The sequence below is a fragment of the Dunckerocampus dactyliophorus genome, chromosome 11, assembly GCF_027744805.1.
Source record: "Dunckerocampus dactyliophorus isolate RoL2022-P2 chromosome 11, RoL_Ddac_1.1, whole genome shotgun sequence".
NCBI lineage: Eukaryota > Metazoa > Chordata > Actinopteri > Syngnathiformes > Syngnathidae > Dunckerocampus > Dunckerocampus dactyliophorus.
The window spans coordinates 1981199-2002322 of NC_072829.1; the positions used below are offsets into that span (position 1 = coordinate 1981199).

Below are 21124 nucleotides of genomic sequence, written 5' to 3' on the forward strand. Positions count from 1 at the left end.
AAAGTGCATGAATGTATGTACAGTACTGTATTTCACCATACATGCCTTGGAAATTGCTACATGTACAATTTATTTCACAGAGTCCATATTTCGAATGCAGCAAGTGTGCATTTAATGGGTGTTTGCACATAAATGTGTGGTGATGCTGTAATCCAGGGGTGCCCATTACGTCGATCGCGAGCTACCGGTAGATCGCGTAAACGTCAGCAGATGTCATATGACATAGTCAGCTGACTTTAAGCGCCCCTCTTGATTCGCTCTTGCTCCCCCGCGGCGTTTCAAGCTACACACGAGATGAAACTTTCTCCTTTATTATTCTGATCACTCTATCATTAATATTTACAATGGTATTTCAAAGTTACTTGCTTGCTGAAAAAGTGTGTGCACCCTGATATACATGAATAATGTACATAAATACGTATTCCTATTTTTTTTATAAATACAGAAAAATATATATATTTTTATATTTATAGTAGAAGGTAGATCTTTGGGACTTGGTCATTGTAAAAGTAGCTCACAGGCTGAAAAAGTGTGAGCACCGCTGCTGAACTGCGTGTGTACTTCAGTGACCGGATTACGACGTGTCTGTGCTTGAGAGGGTCAATAATACACACACGCGTTATCATGATGGAATAATTAACCGCCAGTGGGTGGTGGTGGCGTCTTATGTTTTTTAATGACCATTATCCCAGTGAACTGCACGAAAATTTGTGTGAGTTATTGAAAATCCCACACTTGTAAGAGTGTTCGGCTGAGAGGCGGAGTCACAAGGAACCATAATCAAGATGGCCGCCTTCACGGATAGGTAAGACCTTTCACGGTCTCCGCTTTAACATTGTGAAATTCGTTTGTAAATCCATTGCTGTGGAGTTAGGTTTTATGGGAAGATTGATATTACTGCTGCGGGCGTATAGGGATGAAAGTGAAGTGACTGTTTGGGCGTCTACCAGACAGCGTCCCCTGCTACAGTCCAATAACCTCTTGAATTGAATCAGCGCATCCAGTCACCCTTGCTCGCATGCTAATTTGTTAGCACGGCAAAGCGGATGCGTTTCAATGGCGACTCATTCGCACTGCTTTCGATCGGTTTAAAACCGTCATTCGAAACCCCAAAACCCCCGCGGTGCTATGTTTAGTCGGGTTATCGTTATATTCTTTGTAATACAGCTTTCCAAAATCCCAAAGAGCTATGGCTAATGTTAGCCATTAGTGTACCTTGGCTGGTGGCGTCGAAGCGTCCCAGCTGTCGTGGTGGTTTAAACTAATTAGCTGATACAAACGTGTGAATGCTGGCTTGTGTGCCTGTGTGTGGTTTTTAAAAATTTGAATCAAAATTAAATCGATATTGTACTGGAATCGTGTAGCAGTCTAGTACATTTCCTGTTGGCTTTTGAATGAGGGCGTATTTCACCATCCAAAGAGGACAAAGTCCAGTGTAAGTTATGTTTATGTAGTTCAGGGGTCTCCAACAGCTAGTTCACCAAAGACTAGGAATGTTACAACATTTTGACGCATGTAAAATCAGGTCTGTGATTAATCCTGCCTGATAAAGTGTGACTCGAACTTGAATTTGATACCTCATTCACTTCTCTACCCCAAATACTAAAAAAGTGAGAGCCAATTTCATAGCTGAAAATAGTACCTTTGGTCCCCATTGCTTTAACATTGAGTCAAAACAAAAGCTGTGATCGACCCACGGACCTTGGCCAGCACAGGTGTACTACAAAATATCTCATAACCGAGGCTGTGAAAATCTGTTTCAAAAGTCAACAGAGTACAGTAGTCATTTACATTTTGTTGATATTCAAAAAGTCCAGGGAAGAAAATCAAGTGTCATATTGTTCATGTGCAGGAGCAGCAGCATGCTGTGTATTCGTTTTCACCCCACACTATCCACAAGAAATACACCCAGCTATCATCCATGACAGGAATGTATCAAATCCACCAACATCCACTCTATATTTGAGAAAAGCATGAATTTCTTATATCTAATTTATCCATACTTTATTTGCTTTTATATTTACAATCAAGGCATCCTAATTGAAACTAGCACAACAATGTAAACTCGACATTTAGTAAATCCTGGTTTAAAAAAAAACATTTCGCACCATTGGATTTTAATAAAATTGAATCTGCACATAGATATTAAAGTGAATTAATATCCTATATACCTTTTTTTATCTTGTCCTGAAGCGCCGATCCATGAGTTTGAAAGGCTTGAGAAGCTTGAAGTTGGACTTGACTTTCGAAGCCGTCGTATGAGTCGATGTGGTCCAACACTCAGTGTAAATCCGATGGGAAATTAAAGAGCAAGAAGTAATCTACCTAACGAACGTGTATACGACTGAAAATACACCCGATATCCTATGAAAAAAAATGCATTTTAAAGGACATCCCCAAGGACACTCCAAAACGAGCGCGCATGCACAGTGTTAGATTTTAATACTAATCTAATCTTTTAATACTAATCTAAAATACGGGTTTGGTAAGATTCCTACAAAGACTGAAAAATTCTCTACTTAAGCACTTTAGGATTTACATGGTGAATGATGCACACTGTTTGCAACAGTTTGTCAGTGTTCGGGGGCGACATTTGTGCCTATCATATGCGTCCCATTTTTTCGCTCTTTTAGTGCAAAAGGTTGAAGACCCCCAGATGTTTGGTCTCTACAATGGCTTGGCCTGCCAGAATCCATCTGAAACTTGATATCTTGATTTGCATTTGTAGGATGGCGCCTGTCCTGCTGCTCTGGCTTGCTGTGTGTCTCACTGGGTCTCTCGCTGTGGACCGTGGCAACTTCAAAACCTGTGACCAGAGTGCCTTCTGCAAGTGAGTTCAATGCAGTCATCAGAATGATGGTAGCGTCATAGCGCTCACATTTAAAAGGTTGTTAACTCGGCTTAAATATGTTCTATATTGTTTGTAAGTATGTTCTATGAACACCAACAGTTAAGTCCATGACGAACTCCAGTTGCAGAAAAGGAGCGTTTCCCAAGTGACGTCTCCGCAGTCGAACTTCACAAGTAAAGAACACATGGCATATTCAAGACAGAGGATGTTGACAGTGATTATAGCAAAGATTTGAGCTGTCAATGTGTCAATAGTTTTTGAGGAGAAAACATCTGGAGATGAAATAGAGAACTTGCAGAACAGGGAATTGAGTCGTATTTATTCGAGCCAACACCGGCGACGAAACTAGAGTGTCTGCTAGGGAGGTGTCTGATGACAAAGACATGGAGTTGAAGATTGGTCGCCTTCAAAACACAGAATGGTAAGTCTAATTTACCTTGGAGTTGCTTATCCTTCAATTACTGTTTTTAAATCAGGTTCTACAAGTAAATGAGCGTAAAGGTGTCTTTAGAGCCTTTTTTTAAATTGTGTATTTCGTCACTGGCCCACCCCCACCGCCAACATATCGCTGTGAAAATGTTTTATACCCCGTATAATGCTTTGAATGATTGGTGTTATGGTGGCATAGTGTTTAGAGTACAATATGTAAATAAGACATGACTTGCTCTGTTCTGTGGCAATCTTTTTCCTGTGTAGCGTAGCATCCTAGCATCCAAAATGCCTTTATACCATACTTTCAAGCCAAGTGCTTCTTGTAAAGGTGTTCCTGCATAGCAGTCTGCAGTGAAATGAACATTGCAAAGAACAGCATGCGAGACAGTGGTCCATTTGTCTCCCTTTCTCTGTCGATGCTTCGTTCATTTTACTCTTTTGGAAAATAAAACAAACTTACTGTATCACTCGGACACTGTGAACAGCCAGCGGCAACACAATGATTAGGCATGATTACTAAAGTCGACGAGCTACCTCGACAAGCATTTGTTTACTCTGCTTTCGCTGAGAGGTTCGACTGCACTGACATCACTTGGGAAACGCCCCTTGTTCCGGCTCCAACAGCGATCTGGATGTGGCGTCAGTCTCCTACACTGCTTGACAGAGACTTGCAAATCACACGCTCAGCCCCCGCCAAAGAGCTGGAACAGGGTCAAGATGCCTCAAGGGCCGGCGTAGTGATGACTCTGTAGCACAATGAAGCCTTTGGTTACACACATCCATTCTTTTGAGTCACGCATTTGACCTGAAAACAGGCGTCAGCGAGCGTTGAAACCTGGCGAGTCTCCCTATCGAGCCCTGCTGGAGACCATGGAGCTAACCAACACAAGACTCACCCTGCAGCTCAAGAATGACAAGAACAAGGTAAAACAATCACAATATGGCATCGCAAGATTGTGCGACATGTTGTAGGTCATAGTAATGTAAGAAGAGACTACTGATTTAACAATATGTTTATTATCAGGGTTGTAGCTTGCAGTAGCGTGAGGCACGCCGAGGTGTGTTTGTGATATTGCGTCTCTGTTACATAGCTACATAAGAATCACATAAGATCATATGATAATGCACAGCACCTTACGTATTACTGCTTCTTTACTGTGCCATCTTCAACTGCACATGTTCACTAATGAAATAATGCAGTCATCCAGAGGAGGTTGCATTCGTCATACATGTTTTCTATGTAAATACATGCTGTACTAATGAATGTGTTGAAAGTCACAAATTGTGGAAAATGTATCATTTTCCTTACGTTTGCAAGTAATAAAAGAATGTATGATATGTGCTTATATCGGTATCCACTGATATTCAAAACTGCAATATCGGAATTGGACTGGAAGCAAAAAAGTTGTATTGGGACACCCCTGCTTTACTCACATCATAAACCTTGCAATCCTACCTGCGCTCTGTGTTCTAAGCGTGACTCGCTTGCGACGTGTGTCAGAGTTGAACAGCTGCCGCCGTGTTAATGCCCAAGCAGAAGCTATAGTAATTCTACATTTGATCAAAGTTACTTAAAATTTGTCAGATCAAAACACGATCGTGGCATATGACTTCTGTCCATACGTGGTAGTAGTTTTAATTCAGACCTATTTCCTGCTATGGCACTCTAAGCATCATGGGAAGTGTAGTTTTAAGTGTAAACACAAAACCACTCTACTGCAATCTGCAATCTATCTTTACATAACTACACATGAATAGTAGTAGCAGCTACAACTAGTCGTCATTTTAACTTCATTTTTAGTTTTTGTTTCAAATTGTGGAAAAAACTTTAACAGTGAAAAGTATGGGTGCCTGATAATTATCGGATCAATATCAGGGAATTATGACTTCATACTGATAAATCCGCTAATATTAAAAATAGCTCAGATGACGGATAATTTGAAAAAAATGCTCCGATTTGGCAAGATTATCCGTACTGTGCGGGTGAGCAAATCAAGGGCTCATTTTTTCTCCTGCCTGTGACGTTAACGGACTGTTGTAACTTCCCCTGAGCTCACTTGTAAACAAACATTCACTTTAAATGCTCCGCGACGAGGGGTATGTGTGTGGGGGGGAACCCATAGACCACACAAAAAACCTTATCAGCCACCTGAAACGGCAGCGCCGCGGCATTCAAAAAGTGCAAAAGGTTTGCCAGAGACCTCCTGTGGCGTCACGCCTGCTGCTCGGGGCGTGTGCCCGACTACAGTACACCTTGCTAGGCCACGCCAGGTGGCTCCTCCCCCTCTATACTCTGGTTCTCCTGATAGTGGTGATGTGGTGGTAGTAATGTCATCATATTTCATGAGGACAAATCAACAAATCCTAATTTGTTCCAGTCCTTCTTACCTCCAGGTTTGCCCAAATGACAGTTAATTAAAAAAATAAATCATATTGGTCTTGAGCAGCAGAAAGTTGTCTGTATCGATTTGAAAAAAATATACTGTGCAACTCAAAATGTATCAGCATTGTTTTGTGACTCAGTTAAATAAAAAATGTCTGTTTGTCCAGTCCTGTTACTGTCACTGTAGTTTTCTTTAAAATCATGTTGAAATATCGTCTCGTCTTGTTCTCGTCAACAAAATATCGTGTATCGCCTCGTCTCGTGAGCGGAGTATTTTGCGACACACCGACTAAAAGCGCTTTTCAACTGTCCAAATTGCAGTGTCACACTTCCAACACACTATTGTGAGACATCTCAGACTTACTATAAATTGTTGGAAAATGGTACAATAAAGTTGCATTGCATGCATTGAAGTGCCACTGCTTCCAGGGTGTCTCCTCCCTCCTTACGTCTGTCCTCTCTTGCAGGTGCGTCTCCTGCTGGAGCTCTATCGCCTGCAGGGAAACATAACGAGGGTGAAGATTAATGAGCTGAAGCCACTTAAGCCTCGCTACGAGGTCCCAGACGTGCTCGTCAGAGAGCCGCCTACAGAGCCGTAAGTCTCCCCGGATGAGCGGCCAGATGTTTTCAGAGAAGAGGCCATGACAGCAGGAAAATGACAAATTGAGTTCCTGTGACGCCCAGTGGCGTCACTTGACTTGATATGAGCTTTCTCCCCTCTTCCGCTCTCTTCCCCAGCCTGTCTCTCTTGTCTCGAGATGAGAATGGAGTGGTTCTGTCCCTGGGGGCGGAGTCTCAAAGGGTCATAGTCAGTGCCCAGCCCTTCCGATTGGACATCATGGAGGGACGTGACGTGCTCATGTCCCTAAACTCGCGAGGCCTCCTGGCCTTTGAGCACTTAAGGATACGGAAGGACACGTGAGAGACCACACATACACACACAATTTGACAAAATACCAGCACCTCGTTTGCAAATACTACACAAATACGTAGCTCAGTGGATTTTGACTATTATTTGAGAATTGTCTGACACGTTCTGTCCTCTTCTCCTTATCACCCTAGTTTCTCCTATTTAATAACTAGCGCATTTGCTAGTGTGTGGAATATTGTCCAGAGTGTATTCTCTAGGTAAAGACCCTCAAGATTTGTGTGTATTCTTTACTTTGTACTAATTCTGTAAATAGTACCATACTCATAGGGAGTCTGTTTAAAACACTGGTCAGTTTTGACCCCTCAAATGTGAAGGCAGGGTAAGGTGTGGAAGGTGTATTAGCTGTCTGTGGTTGATGGTGCTCTGGTTGGGTGTGGCTGAGGGTGCGTGTGATGGACTTCGGGTCAAATAACAGTGTTTTCCTAACAATTAGGGAAATGGTGATGGTGAATGGATGATCTTGTTTTTCCATCTTTGAACAGAACTTAACTATGCACATAAAGAATCATTTGCACTGTGGTTATCAGGCTTGTCATCTTGGAACTGCACCTGCATGAGTCAGCTGGCCAATGTTGACCGGCCTGTTACTTGCGTTGACAGGAAGATTAGTCATGCTTGCTACTGTATGTCACGGGCAGTGCTAACTGCTTCAAGACTGTTCATACTGACACACGTGAATTAGTGTAGAATGCATGGCACAGCTCATGTTAATGTGCTGCCTTTAGCCCACCCCGCAATTGGCTGCCTTGGTTCCCAACCCCATATCTCTGCATCTCCTGATCTCTCTCTAATCAGCATTACAGTCATCCGTTTGCACATGCATGTTTGCTGCTACAGATCCTGCACTTCCACAAACAATGATTTAATTTTTAAAAAAGTGTTGATCCACTGGTTTGACGTCTGAAATGTATTTCCCCTCATGACTAGCTATCCTCAGGTATTCAAACTAGCTCTGTAGGGAGGTAGCGCACCCCCTTCTGAGGTCATTTAAAACCTGTTAGCAATACCCATTAGTTGTCTTTGACTCCGGTGGCAGTTATCCTCTGTTTGTATGTCCTTCTAATTGTTTCTTACCACAGGCTGACTGTATACCCTCACAAGACTAGATGACTTTTCCCAAAAAGTGACACTGTCTCTTTTTTTTGCGATGTTCCCTTCTTTGCATCTTTTGCCATCTCGCACCACGGAGCAGACAGGCAGACGGAGAGCCTGAGGATGCAAATTTGGATAACGAGGAAGAGGTCATCCACACATAAATTCACTCTATTATACCTCCTGCAATTTTATCTACAAACAATAATGTGTCTGTATTGATCTCCTGGTTGCTCTGCTTGGCAGGCTGTGGTGTCTGAGAAAGATGAAGAGGGCATGTGGGAAGAAATGTTTAAATCATTTTCAGACAGCAAACCTAATGGTAAGTCCTTTTTACTTTCAAATTTCTTCTAGTATCAACTCTGCTCTGCAGTGGTGGGGGTGGAGATATCCTTATGCTGGGTTGAGCCACATTCTTGTCCCACAGGTTCACGAGACACCTGCTGAATACGACAAAAATAACAAATCCTGCGTGTGAACTTCTACTTAATTATTGTTGTTGTTGTTATTATTATTATTATTATTATTATTATTATTATATATAACTGTTGATTGCTTACTCTTGCATTACAGGTCCATCGGCTATAGGTTTAGACTTTTCATTGCCAGGGGTAGAGCACGTCTACGGCATTCCAGAGCATGCAGATTCCCTCCGACTCAAAACTACAGAGTGAGTAGTAAGCAAACTCGACAGCAGGGCTGTCCGAGGGCCACATACTGAAAAATGAAAGGATGCAAGGGCCATTTTGATATTTTGTAAAGCATATGCTAAGAAGTTCTGCATCTCAGCCTTGTCATATACTGTAGGTGAAAAAACCTATGAAGATCAACTTTGGTCTTTGCTCTTTTTCCGCCCATTTTGCTGTTTTTTTTTTTCATTTTCCAAATATTTAAACTTTTCTTCTCAAATAATCTTTGTACATTTTTCTTATAATATTATGACTTTATTTCCATAATATTTTAACTTTTCCCCCTATCTAATTTTCCAAAAATGACAACTTTATTCTTTTTTTTCTCATATTTTGCCCTAAAAAAATTCTATTTTTCTTTTCAACTCTATGCTACTGTTATTTTTTTTCTCATACTCTTACGAATTTATTCTTGTAAAATTGTGACTTTTTTCTCATTAGAGTACAACTTTTTTTTCTGTAAAAAATGTTTCCCTTTTTTTTCCTGCTGTTTTTTTTTAAATTTTGCAAATATTTCAACTTTCTTTTTGTAAATTTTCTTCTTGTAATTTTGACTTTATTCTCATAAGATTACAACTTTTCTGCAATGTAATTTTCCAAAAATTACAACTTTATTGGTTTTGTTTTTCATATTACAACTTAAAAATATATAACATCTGTCTTTTAATATTTCAACTTTACGCTATTAAAATGTTTTTCCTCATATTATGACATTCTTGTCAAATTATTTTTTTTTCTCATTACAACTTTTTTCCTCTATATTTTGACTTTATTCTTGTAAAATTACTGTTTTTTCCATTTTTGCTGTTTTTTTTAAAGTTTCATTTTGTTGTTAAATTATCTTTTTCGAATGTGCCGCGTGCCAATAACAGAACACTTCGGACACCCCTGCTCTGCATGAATTTAGGCTACAGTAGGATTTCCTGCACGAGATTAATATTTGTAATGTGTGACCACCTTTCAGAAATGGAGATCCATATCGACTCTACAATTTGGATGTGTTCCAATATGAGCTCCATAATCCAATGGCACTTTATGGCTCTGTACCTGTCATGTTGGCCCACAACGCCCAGCGGACTACAGGCATCTTTTGGCTCAATGCTGCTGAGACTTGGGTTGATATTAGCTCCAACACTGCGGGGAAGGTTTGTGCCTCCTCTGCTGCTCTATTATAACTTTTACTGAGGTTTTGGTCAGAAGATGCCACATGTGTATTGATCAGGTAGCTGTCCATTTATTCACTTGTGCTGATTTGCTTCTCTGCAGACTGTCTTTGGAAAAATGCTGGATTACGTGCAAGGCTCAAGTGAGATACCACAGACAGATGTGCACTGGATCTCTGAAAGCGGAATCATTGATGTCTTCATTATGCTCGGCCCGACACCAAAAGATGTCTTTGCACAGTACGCCTCCCTGACAGGTATGCTAACTGGCCAGTGATCATTTTCTTGTCTTTTTATGGCCTACAAGCCACCAAATTGTATCTGACATTTAAAAAATCATGCTATCAAGAGATCAAGCACCAAGAGTATTTTTGATAAAATGATGATTATCTCATTAAATTTGTTGTTGTAAGCTTCTTACTCCTTCTATTGGTGTGTTGTCTTTTCTTAGGCACGCAGACATTCCCTCCTCTGGCTGCTCTGGCCTACCACCAGTGTCGCTGGAACTACAATGACCAGGACGACGTGCAGTCGGTGGATGAAGGCTTTGACGAGCATGATATTCCCTTAGATTTCATCTGGCTGGATATTGAGCACACGGATGGTAAACGCTACTTTACCTGGGACGCTAACAAGTTTGCCACACCCAAGGAAATGCTTCAGGGTCGCCTGGATAAGAAACGCAAGGTACCGATGTTTGAGACGATTGCATCTCATGGATGGTGTGTGAGTTTGTGAACAAGCTAGTCGTGGTGTACAGGACATAAAATCTATGCGCCTCATTCACGAACATCTTCTTAAAAGTCTTCTTAAGAAGTGTACTTAAGAAGGCGCGGGTTGGAAACTGCGCCACATTCACGACACGTTCTTAAGTAGGGATAATCGTTCGCACCGGTCTTCTTAGGTTGATGAATGCCAACTGCGATGCCCGTGCATGTGAGGCCTAATTTGCATAGGTCACCGCCTATTATTTCCTATATAAGGTCAAAAATGTGCGGTGCACAACAGGCAGCTGGACGCGGAGATGGCAACGCGCAAGGGCAAGACTGAGGAGCAGCTGGACAACAAACGAAAGAAAAAGTTCAATTCTACTGAAATAGAGGTGCTTTTACAAGGAGTGAGCGAACACAAGACCACCTTATTTTCACGTGTATCCACCGGTCATCAGGCCATCCAAAAAGAGTCGGCATGGAGCACCATTGCAGGAAACATAAATGCCGTTTCCACGGAGAAACGCGCCACCGCAGAGGTTAAAAAGAAGTGGTTTGACTTAAAATAGACTAATCTGGAGGAAACGGGAGGCGGGCCATCAATCAGAAACCAAACCATTTCGGAAACTCTAGAAAATATTTACACATTCATGATGGAAAAATAAAGTCAAAATACATAGTTTGTGTGTGGCAATTTATTTTTTTCTGTGGTTACATTTGATTAGACGCTGCCTAATTAATACAGCAGCCCCGTGCTCTGGCTCAAGACGTGGCTGGGGGCGCATGTCGTTATCTGGGGGTTCCACGTTTCATTGCGATGTTATTCTGATGATCCTGCACACTTGCAAGAACAGAGAGGGAAGCCTGAAGCCTGAAGCGGGACATCAAATATTGGTGGCTTTCAGCAAATAAATCTAATGGTCCCTTTACATTCTCTCTCTGCGCAGCACACGTCCAGCCAGGTACTTTTTTTTTTGATGAATTGGGATTTGAATATATATTTATCCATGGAGTATATTTTAGTTGTTTTGATGATAAATAATTGTTGGGATATTTTATTTTCACTACATTTTTTGGTATCAGGTTGCAAAATCCATCATGAGGGCGACTGCGCATTGAAAGTGCAAGCTTTGCTTGTGCGTAAGAGTCCTCCTGAGCGTTCGTAGAATTTGTTCTTAGATCTAAGAACTGTGAGTTAAGAACACGTTTCGTGAATGCCAAAAATCTTCGTAAGAAGGCCTTAAAAACACATTTGTGTGTAAGAACGTTTCGTGAATGAGGCCCTATGTTACTATTGTCATAAAATAAACTTGCAGTGTTGGGGTTGATTTTCAGTTCAAATTTGTGTGGCATGTAAATGTTTATCACAGTCCTCGCAGTTCAGAAAAGTAAACATCCCCCAGGCACTTTGAGTCACTCTACAATCCAAACTGATTTTGGCAGCAATTTCCAGTCTTTTTGCAACACGACACGTCACGTTAGTTGGAAATGCCCAATCAATCAATTTACTCTGTACATTTCATGGATATCGTGTGGTTGTCAGGTTATGATGTTTTGTGTTTCGGTGTTAAGTGTTTACGTACATTTAATTAAATTGTTATGTGAATTAATGAAAAACTTGATTTTGTTCGGGAAACAGGAGACTTGCTGGAGAACTAGCTACAGCGCGGTGCGCTGTGGGGCTCACACAAGTTGCACTACTCTCAACACTTGACTGTTGCGACCATAATTAAGCGTAGAGATCATAAACAGTTGTCCTTTGTTTATCGCGGGTAATTGGTTCCAGACCCAACCATGATAAGTGAATTTCCGTGAAGTAGGATTCAATATTAATAAATTGAATATTTTCATAGGGCATCGAAAACCTTTTTGACTATCTTTTTTTTTTTTTAACATTATGAACACCTTCTAGACATGAAATAACACCCCTGTAGTCAACTTAACACTTGTATTACCCACTACAGTAGACATAATAGAAAATAAGCCATCTTAGACATAAATAAGGTAAAGACTCGCACGTTAGCATCGACAGCATACTTCCTGGTGTGTCGTCAATGTAACATTACGGATACCTTGAGACGAGTGGAGAATACTTCGCTACTGCCGCTGTTTGTGGTTAAGGAGAGACTCACGATGCACTTCAATGGCTTTATTAACAAGCAGAAAACACATGCAGTCAACATTCACACAGCGTCTGCTGTCGGACACTCTCCACACTGCTAACCTGCTGCTAGCGCTCAGCTAGGGACAACCGTATCAATGTCTACCGTACTTGGAAGGTGGTCGATCAACAATCTTTTGTTTCAAAAACAATTAGTTATTTTGGTTTCAATTCAGTTTTGTAATTTGGGTTTTATTTCTGTATTTCATGTCCTTCATGTATTCTATGAGTGACCTAGTAGTAGACCTCATATGTAACCCGAGGACCACCTGTGACCATTCTTCCTTCTGTGTGTAATAGATGGTAGCCATTGTAGACCCTCACATCAAAGTGGACAGCAGCTACAAGGTCCACAGTGAAATCCAGTCTCAAGGTTACTACACAAAGAAAAAGGAAGGCGGTGACTATGAAGGCTGGTGTTGGCCTGGTAAGAAATAATACGTAACTGAAGGACTAATGGCATACACAAGGCTATTTATGCTATATGATGCAGCTGAACCAAATAACCACATGCTCCACTTAAGTTCATTTAGTTTGGTTTGAATTATTATTGTTTTTTTTAGGTAATGTCGGCTATCCAGACTTTACCCGTGAAGACATGAGAGCTTGGTGGGCCAGAATGTTTGCCTACGACAAGTATGAGGTGAGTCCCATTGCTGCTAACACTAAATTTAGTTTCCTGAGAACGTTGCAGGAGCCACTGTCACTTTCCTGAGCCACTGTCCTCACCAGGGCTCCATGGAGAACTTGTACACGTGGAACGACATGAACGAGCCTTCTGTGTTCAATGGGCCCGAGGTGACCATGCACAAGGATGCAAAGCACGGTGACTGGGAGCATCGCGACCTGCACAACATTTATGGCTTCTATGTGGTGAGTGCACTGCTGACATGATGTATGGATGTTGTGACTGAAGAATTCCACCCTAACATTCGCTCTATGCAGCAAATGGCCACATCGGAAGGCCTGATCCAGAGATCGGGAGGGGTCGAAAGACCTTTTGTCTTGACCAGGGCCTTCTTTGCTGGCTCACAGCGCTATGGTGAGCCTTCCGTTGCATGCGCTGCCCTCTACCAAACCTCCTACGGCACGTTACCGTACCACGTTTGAGTGTTTGTGCCTCTTCAGGTGCTGTGTGGACAGGTGACAATGCTGCTGAGTGGGGCCACCTAAAAATCTCAATCCCCATGTGTCTGAGCCTTGGCCTGGTGGGAATAGCATTCTGTGGTGGTAAGTATTGCTGTTGCCTCTGTGTCGCTTCAGCTTTTAAAAATAGTTTTGCTCAAACAACAAATTGATGAGTCTCCCGTGGCAGTTTTTCTTACACTTAAGTAACACTAAAGTACTCCCTCGTTTATTGAGGTTAATTGGTTCCAGACCTAGGGGCAACTGTATATTAATCTTACAGGAACAGGTTCCACAGTAGCAAGTGTAAATGCTGGAATGTTTACAGACTTCCTCCAAAAACCTTTTTCTGTCACGACATTTTAAAAGCCATTTTCATGGTGTGTACATTGATATACTGAACCATGCTTCCAAAATGACACATGCTATCCTCATAACGACTTAGAAATTGCAGCTGAACGAGCTCTGTTGAATTAGTATTCCTAAGAAGAGTAGAAAAATACACAGACATCCCCTCTGGGAGGGTAATGTTGTCATGGATACACACTGTTACCTTGGCAAAAGCACAGCTTCCCAGTCAGTACGTGTCCAAGCACGAAATCACTCAGACTACTGAAATCATTTGATTTTCACATTTTTTACACCGCAGTGTGATGTCCCTCTTTAATCTCCACTGTGATTATTCTAACAGTATGATAACCTCAGGCAAAAATATCACTGTTTCACGGTTTGGTGTTATAATCACAGCTGTAAAATGTTATTTTGAAAAATCTTTATTGGAAATTAGACAAAATGTTTCCCTGAACAGTCATTGTTAAACAGTATAATAAACATGATGGAAGTGGAACACGTTTTTAAAATAAATAACTGAAATCTTTCTAAATAAATACTAAATAAAATGCAGTTCTTGATGCAGTCTACTGTGGCTATGTCACAGCACCATAAATATTTTATTAGTAAAAAAAAAAAAACACACAAAATGCAAATAAATGCAGTGCAAGTGTCTCAAGAAGGTAACAAAGAATTTCCAAAATAACTTGTAATGTTATGTTTTCATAGTGTGGTAAATGTGCAGGTCACAGCATCTACTGAGTTTTTTAAATTTACTGCCTTAATTGTAGCGTCAAGTAAAACCCATCACGCCTGTGCTTCTTAGTCATCTTAGCATGCCATATCTTCCTCAGGAACACGTTCACAGTATTTGTTTTACTACTACTACTAGCTAATGTTAATGTACAGCATGAACTTTACCTTGAGTTGAACATATAGTGATGAGTGGTGCTCCTGTAGATGTGCTATCATGTTCCATTTGTCGGCTCCTCTTGCTCCCAATGTTTTGTACGTTCGGAGACCTTCTTCCTGCAAGCAGTAGCCGTCTACATTTTTACGTAAGTCAAAACCTAAACATCATACCGCAGGAACGGTATGACGGAACATTTTAGTGGTTTTGAAACCTTGACTTCCTACTGCAGTATACTTTGAAACTGGTAACCGGCCCATACCTACTCCCAAAATGCTAAATGGCGCTGATGCACTTTTTAGTGCGGGTAAACGTTTAGATTTTTTCTGTTGACCTGTTACATCACATAACAAAGCATCTCGGCCAGCGTTGCCAGATTTGCGTATTGGAAGCAACTTTGTCCGTGTTTATTTGTAAAGATGCTTACAAATTCCATGGCATCTTGTTGTTTTGGGCTTGCTTTCACAGCGCTCGTCGCTTGTTTCTCTCGTGAGATCTGGCAACCGTGTCTGTGTCTCCTTTTAGAGTGATTATGCAAAATAATTACCTGTCAGACACAACTGTTCAATTTGTGACGAGCATCTTGACCCAGACGGCACTTTGCACAGGAATAATACAGGTCGCCACAGCGTGATGGCCACTTTTTATTTTATTTATTTATTTATTTTTACATCGCACGGTACGACCATTCAGCTTTCTCCATTCATGTGTACTGTACTTTGTCTAAATTCATGAGCTACCCGGCAACACTTTAGCTCGTAGCTAAAGTTATGTCCACCGAGCAGGGCCACATATTAGCTTGAATAGCTACTAGCAATGCGCACACAGCGAACATTTAGCAATTTCTCCACGATCGTGACCCACTTGGCCACAATTACAGTAATTCCGGGTTACACCCCGCCGTGGAGACTGGCGCGTACGCACAACGCCGGCTCTGCGTGAGTATCACACGCATGCAAAACAGAGGCAACTTCCAATCTTAGAACTACCGTACATGCGTCTTTAAAAGCTAGTTTTATGCCAATTCATGCAATCATTTTTTGAGTGCATGTAAACATACTGAATGTAATTTAGTTGCTGAATTTTGTTGCCAGCTGTACATCTTACAAAATAGCTCCTTTATTTCACCAAATAAAAACGTTCAATAAAAGCACCATTGAATTAAGGCAGTCCACAAAATGACACCTGAATGCAACTTTGACCAATAATGCGTCGGTTAAATATTTCTTCCTTGAATTCTCCTCTCTGCTCATGCGTCTCGCAGCTGACGTCGGGGGCTTCTTCAAGTCTCCAAGCTCGGAGCTGCTGGTGCGATGGTACCAGACGGGAGCCTACCAGCCCTTCTTCAGGGCCCACGCCCACCTGGACACTCCCCGTCGCGAGCCCTGGCTCTTCGGCCCAGAGAACACGGCACTGATCCGTGAAGCCGTGCGCCAACGCTACACCCTCCTGCCGTACTGGTACCAGCAGTTCTACCACACTTACCGCACTGGACATCCTGTCATGAGGTGAGCATTCTGTAAGGTTTGTGATTGTATCCCACGAACCCACATGGACAAGGATTTTCAGTGTTACTTTTTAGTCATAAAATAGGGTTGATGAAAGTAATTTATCAGCTTCCCTGTGAGGTAGTGCAACTACGCTCTTAATGGTGCTTTCATTTCATCCACTTACGTAACATATTTATAGTACGCATCTACGCTATACAATACATATCAAATGAGAGTGCAGGAATCATATGAACTCTTAGATGTTACTCAGGCTAGCTGACATTGTTATTTTTGTTAAAGGCCACTGTGGGTGGAGTATCCTCAGGATCCTGCTACTTACGCTCTGGATGATGCATTCTTGATCGGTGAGACTCCTCTTTGGCTCCATTCACACTGCAGGTCAATTCTGATTTTTTTTTTTTTTTTTTTTTTTTTTTTTGCTCATATGCGACCTGCATCAGATCTTTTCCTGTCACTGTGAACGTACAATTCTGATTTCTTTCAAATGTGACTCGGGCCTCGTTCGTATGGTGATATAAACCCGATATGTATCTCATCTACTGCAGTCTGAACGGTCAGGCCGCATATATCCCACCTGTATGTCATGGAAAGGCGCGGTCTACCGTGCGAGACTTGGATGAAGGCAAAAGTTCTTCTTGTCATCCAAAAATGATTTTTAATAAGTGTCAGTGAGGCAGCTCACGGGGTTGTCCTGCGACTTTGTTGCAGCAAATTGTCCAACTGCAACAAAATTCTTTCCCTCTGTATGTTCTTAATCTCTTCCCTGGAATCATTTGCTTAAGAAAATATTGACTCCCGTCGCACACAATCCTTGAAATTGCCACAAAGGCGTTAGAGCACGCTAGTGGTATGCGGTTCAATACTGAAATATTGATACTTTCGATACCAGCTCTTCATGCTATACAGTTGACTCTCAAATCAAAATATCGATACTTTTGATATCTCAGATTAGGGCTGTGAAATGATAAAAAATTTTAATCAGATCAATCCATTTTTAAATAATTTAATGATGATTAATCGTCATTAGCAACTATGTCTGTCTGAAATATTCCCATTTTTACTGTATTCAATGACCACAAGGATAAATGACAGGACAGGATTGTAGATATTTATGTATTAACATAACATAGATTCATGTTAGTACTTCCTTGTTTTTTTCTGAGTAATGGCTGCTTTTACACGCGTATTACCCAACACAGTAGACATAGAGTAACTAAGATGTATTTAAGATGTAAATAAAACTCCTTAGGGGACCTTAAGGTGTGTAGAGAACAGGAAGTGACGTCAGAGATTGAGAGATGAGTTTTAGCTTGTGGGATATGGCCCCAACAGTAGCCCGTCTTGTTATGATTCTTATGTCTATTGTTGTGTCAGTGGTAATAATTTAAACCTGCAGTAAATGCCTGTTCTGACGTGTCTACTGACACCTAGTGGCCATTGTAGAATACTACATTCAAGATGAGAATGCTTCTTCTGCATTGTATTTTGTATTTTAATTCATTTATTTAAGTTAGATCTTTTTATGCTTAATTTAGGCCAAGAATAAGTGCAATTTGCTTAAATATGCATTTTTTTTGTCACTAATAATGGGCTGTATTAATTAATCGCTCACAATCAGCCCAAAACTTCAAAGTCCCACCTACTTTCTGCAGGTGGAGATTTGTTGGTGCACCCTGTCACTGAAGAGGGAGCAACAGGAGTCACTGCGTATCTGCCTGGAAAAGAGGAGGTAAGGAAATGCAACTTGATGACTGGTGTGGTGTTTGTCATCTTGGTGGCGTCTAAACTCTTGTTTACCCCTCAGGTCTGGTTTGATGTCCACACCTTTCAGAGACACAACGGCGCCCAGAACCTTTACATTCCTGTTACCATGAGCTCTGTAAGACACGCATGGGAAAACATAGCATCAAGCACATTGTCTTTTGCACCACTCATTCTATCGCTGACATTTCCATCTTCCAGATCCCAGTTTTCCAGCGTGGCGGCTCCATTATTCCCAAAAAGCTTCGAGTGCGCAGGTCTTCTACCTGCATGGAGCATGACCCTTACACTTTGTACGTGGCCCTCAGCCGACAGGTACGTCACACGTCCCACATGTATGTGGTGTGTCACGCAGGCAGCTTTGTTATATTCCAAGACATGTTTACCACAGAGGGCTGCAGAAGGAGAGCTGTACATCGATGACGGACACACTTTCAACTTTGAGAAGAAGGAGTTCATTCACAGGAGGCTGTCCTTCGCCAACAACATCCTCTCCTCTGTGTGCGTTTCTTTTTTGGTTTTAAATCTTTGGAAAAGAAAATATTTTGGAGTAAACACATGAAGACGTTCAACTGGCATCTTGTGGGAGAAAAATCAATATGGGACTTTTTTGTTTTGCGAGGTTAATCGTTGACCAATAACTACATTCACAACTTGAATGCTGGTCTAAAAGGAAAAGTGCACTTTTTAAAAATTCTCATGTGAGACATAAACACACACGTCTTTCTCTTTTCTGTGCATTCTAAATATATAAAAAGGGATAAAAAGAGGCAGCTGAGAATGCAGGTAATGAGACGCACTTATCCCGCCTATAAAGCCTTCTGAAAAAAATCTATTTACATCATGTGACCTGCATACTAACCAAGCTACATCGACATTATTATTATTATTATTATTAACATTGTTACGCCCAAAAACTATATTCCTGGTGTAGTGACACCTCGCCACATCACACCGGCTAGCGTTTAGCTTCACCACACACTCACTCACAATGCCTCAAAGCCAAACGTAACGCTACATATTGGAGCTGCCGCCACTGCTGCTGGCACTTTTTGAGTTTGGAAAAGTTAACGCTAGGTGTAGCGTTCCTTTCTATGTTATGCTAAATCAATGCTCCCAGGAAGGAAATTCCAAAAATAATGTTAGTTTTCCATGTTATCAGGAATGTACCTGTTACCACAGGCTCACAGCATGGATAGAAATCCACAAAACCTTGTTGGAGGTGTTTTTAATAGCGGGCTTTGAAGGCGAAATAGGTGTGTCCCATTATGTGCATGAATTGGCTGTCTTTTTTTGATCTGTTTTTATATCTTTTAAAATGCACAGAAAACAAAGACATTGTTTTCATGTCTCACATAAAGATTGTGGACGATTCCAAAATAACGTGCACTTTTCCTTTTAAAGTGAATCATGACAGGTTTATACTGTATTTGTCTTTTAGTTTCTTTAGCCATTTTTATGCTTGAAAATGCTTAATTTGGGCAAAAGATATGTACAATTTGCTTAAATATGCATTTTGTTTTTGCACTAATAGGCCGTAGTCAACCATGTAACAGCGATCATTTATTTTTGAAAAACCACGATTTGAATGGATTGAGGGAGGAACGTTGGAACCGCAATGTAGTGAGTGACAACCATGTAGTCAGAGTATAATATTGTGTTTATCACGGCCAACAGCAACCTTGCTCCAGATGCCCAGTTCTCTACCCGCTCCTTTGTTGAGCGCATTCTCATATTGGGAGCAAGTAAACCCACCAAGGTTACCCTCAAGACAGCTGGTGAGTCCATTGTCACATGCGATAAGAGTCACGGTTCTTATTTTCCTAAAGAACCTGCTTTTACAGATGGCAAGACGAGCCAGCTCGAGTTTGAATTCAATTCGACCACATCGGTCCTGACCCTCCGCAATCCTGGCATGAACGCCGGAACTGACTGGACCATGATGCTGCAGTAAGCGTGGAAGACTGCAGAGAGGAGGAGGAGCAGGAGGACAAAAGTGACTGAAGAAAAGAAGAGACGGGAAATAAGCATCAGGATTGCCTACTGTGCAACACATAAATGCAACACATCCAAGCACACAGTTGTATGAAGTGAACATCTCAACACTCACATGCCCCTCTTTTCAGCCCTGAAAGGGTTAATGAATAACAACTAATAGTAACTACTAGAACAAGGCAACCCATATCATTGTAATTAATGAGCTTTGGGGGTGAGGAGGATAATTCTCAGAGCAAATGCTCCATCTGCTGGTGTTGAGAAAGCAAATCTACTGTGCTGCTCCTAACCATTTCACTTTACATTTAGCATTCTTTAGCCACAAGTTAACAAGATTATGTCACGTGTCGGGGAATGATTCCCTTCATGTTGCAGATGGTCGAGTCAGTCAGCAGCTGCAAACAAACTCGCGTCTTGGCGAGAGGAATCTTTTTGGCCACAGAAGCACTGACCTGTGTGGATTCTCCTTTTGACAAGCTTTCTTTTTTCCATGCTCTTTTCCCCCCGCCCCACCATTTCATGTTCACGGTTGTTTTTAATGCACTTCAACAGAAGTGACAACCTTAAGGGTTGTTTGGACGTATTAAGATATCTTGAATCCCCCCCACATTTCCAGATTTTTATGGGTTTCCATTACAGCGTGAGTCAGAAGGGCATAACGTACCTCTTATTGTTTTTTTTTTTTATTATGTCAGCTCATCAATCACCTGGAGATGTTTTTTTGTCCTGTTTTGTCTAATTGTGTCAACCTTTTGTATTGATAGTTTTTATGATCATAAATGTTGCTGCGATTTTCTTGGGTTCAGCTCAATACAGTGGAAATAGAAGTGAAGGAGCAAATTAGTTGTACTTTCAATGATGTGACCAAGTGGAAATAAACATGACCAAATGAGAGATAAATCACTGGCTTGTATTTTTTTGTTAATATACATCGTGATTGGACTGAGTCTGCAAACATTGATTCGAGCAATAAGTGACTTTCCACAGCATTGACTCTAATACCAAATCTAGCGTTAGTAGAGCCCTGTAGCCATGAAATAGCACCCTTGTAGTCATTCACCTTTACACTCCTGTTCATAG

At 41.3% G+C, this 21124-nt stretch overlaps 1 protein-coding gene across 8 annotated transcripts; it reads left to right on the forward strand.

The window, feature by feature from the left end:
• Nucleotides 1-647: 647 nt before the first annotated feature.
• ganabb (glucosidase II alpha subunit b) lies at nucleotides 648-20643 on the forward strand. Of its 8 annotated transcripts, XM_054792457.1 has the most exons (27): nucleotides 781-805; nucleotides 2729-2830; nucleotides 2951-3024; nucleotides 3106-3272; nucleotides 4099-4207; nucleotides 6134-6261; nucleotides 6405-6584; nucleotides 6729-6794; nucleotides 7790-7838; nucleotides 7936-8011; nucleotides 8263-8359; nucleotides 9343-9523; nucleotides 9645-9798; nucleotides 9993-10228; nucleotides 12713-12839; nucleotides 12976-13055; nucleotides 13145-13285; nucleotides 13358-13454; nucleotides 13541-13642; nucleotides 16042-16285; nucleotides 16568-16632; nucleotides 17941-18017; nucleotides 18093-18167; nucleotides 18251-18364; nucleotides 18441-18550; nucleotides 19727-19827; nucleotides 19879-20643. In XM_054792457.1, the coding sequence occupies exons 4-27, from the start codon at nucleotides 3235-3237 to the stop codon at nucleotides 20001-20003; spliced, it is 2772 nt and encodes a 923-aa protein (XP_054648432.1). In that variant the 5' UTR covers nucleotides 781-805; nucleotides 2729-2830; nucleotides 2951-3024; nucleotides 3106-3234; the 3' UTR covers nucleotides 20004-20643. The 8 variants fall into 8 exon arrangements, with proteins under 8 accessions (XP_054648425.1, XP_054648427.1, XP_054648426.1 ...); XM_054792456.1 differs by having other exon boundaries at nucleotides 750-805; nucleotides 2729-3024; XM_054792453.1 differs by having other exon boundaries at nucleotides 2951-3272.
• The last annotated feature ends 481 nt before the right edge of the window (nucleotides 20644-21124 follow it).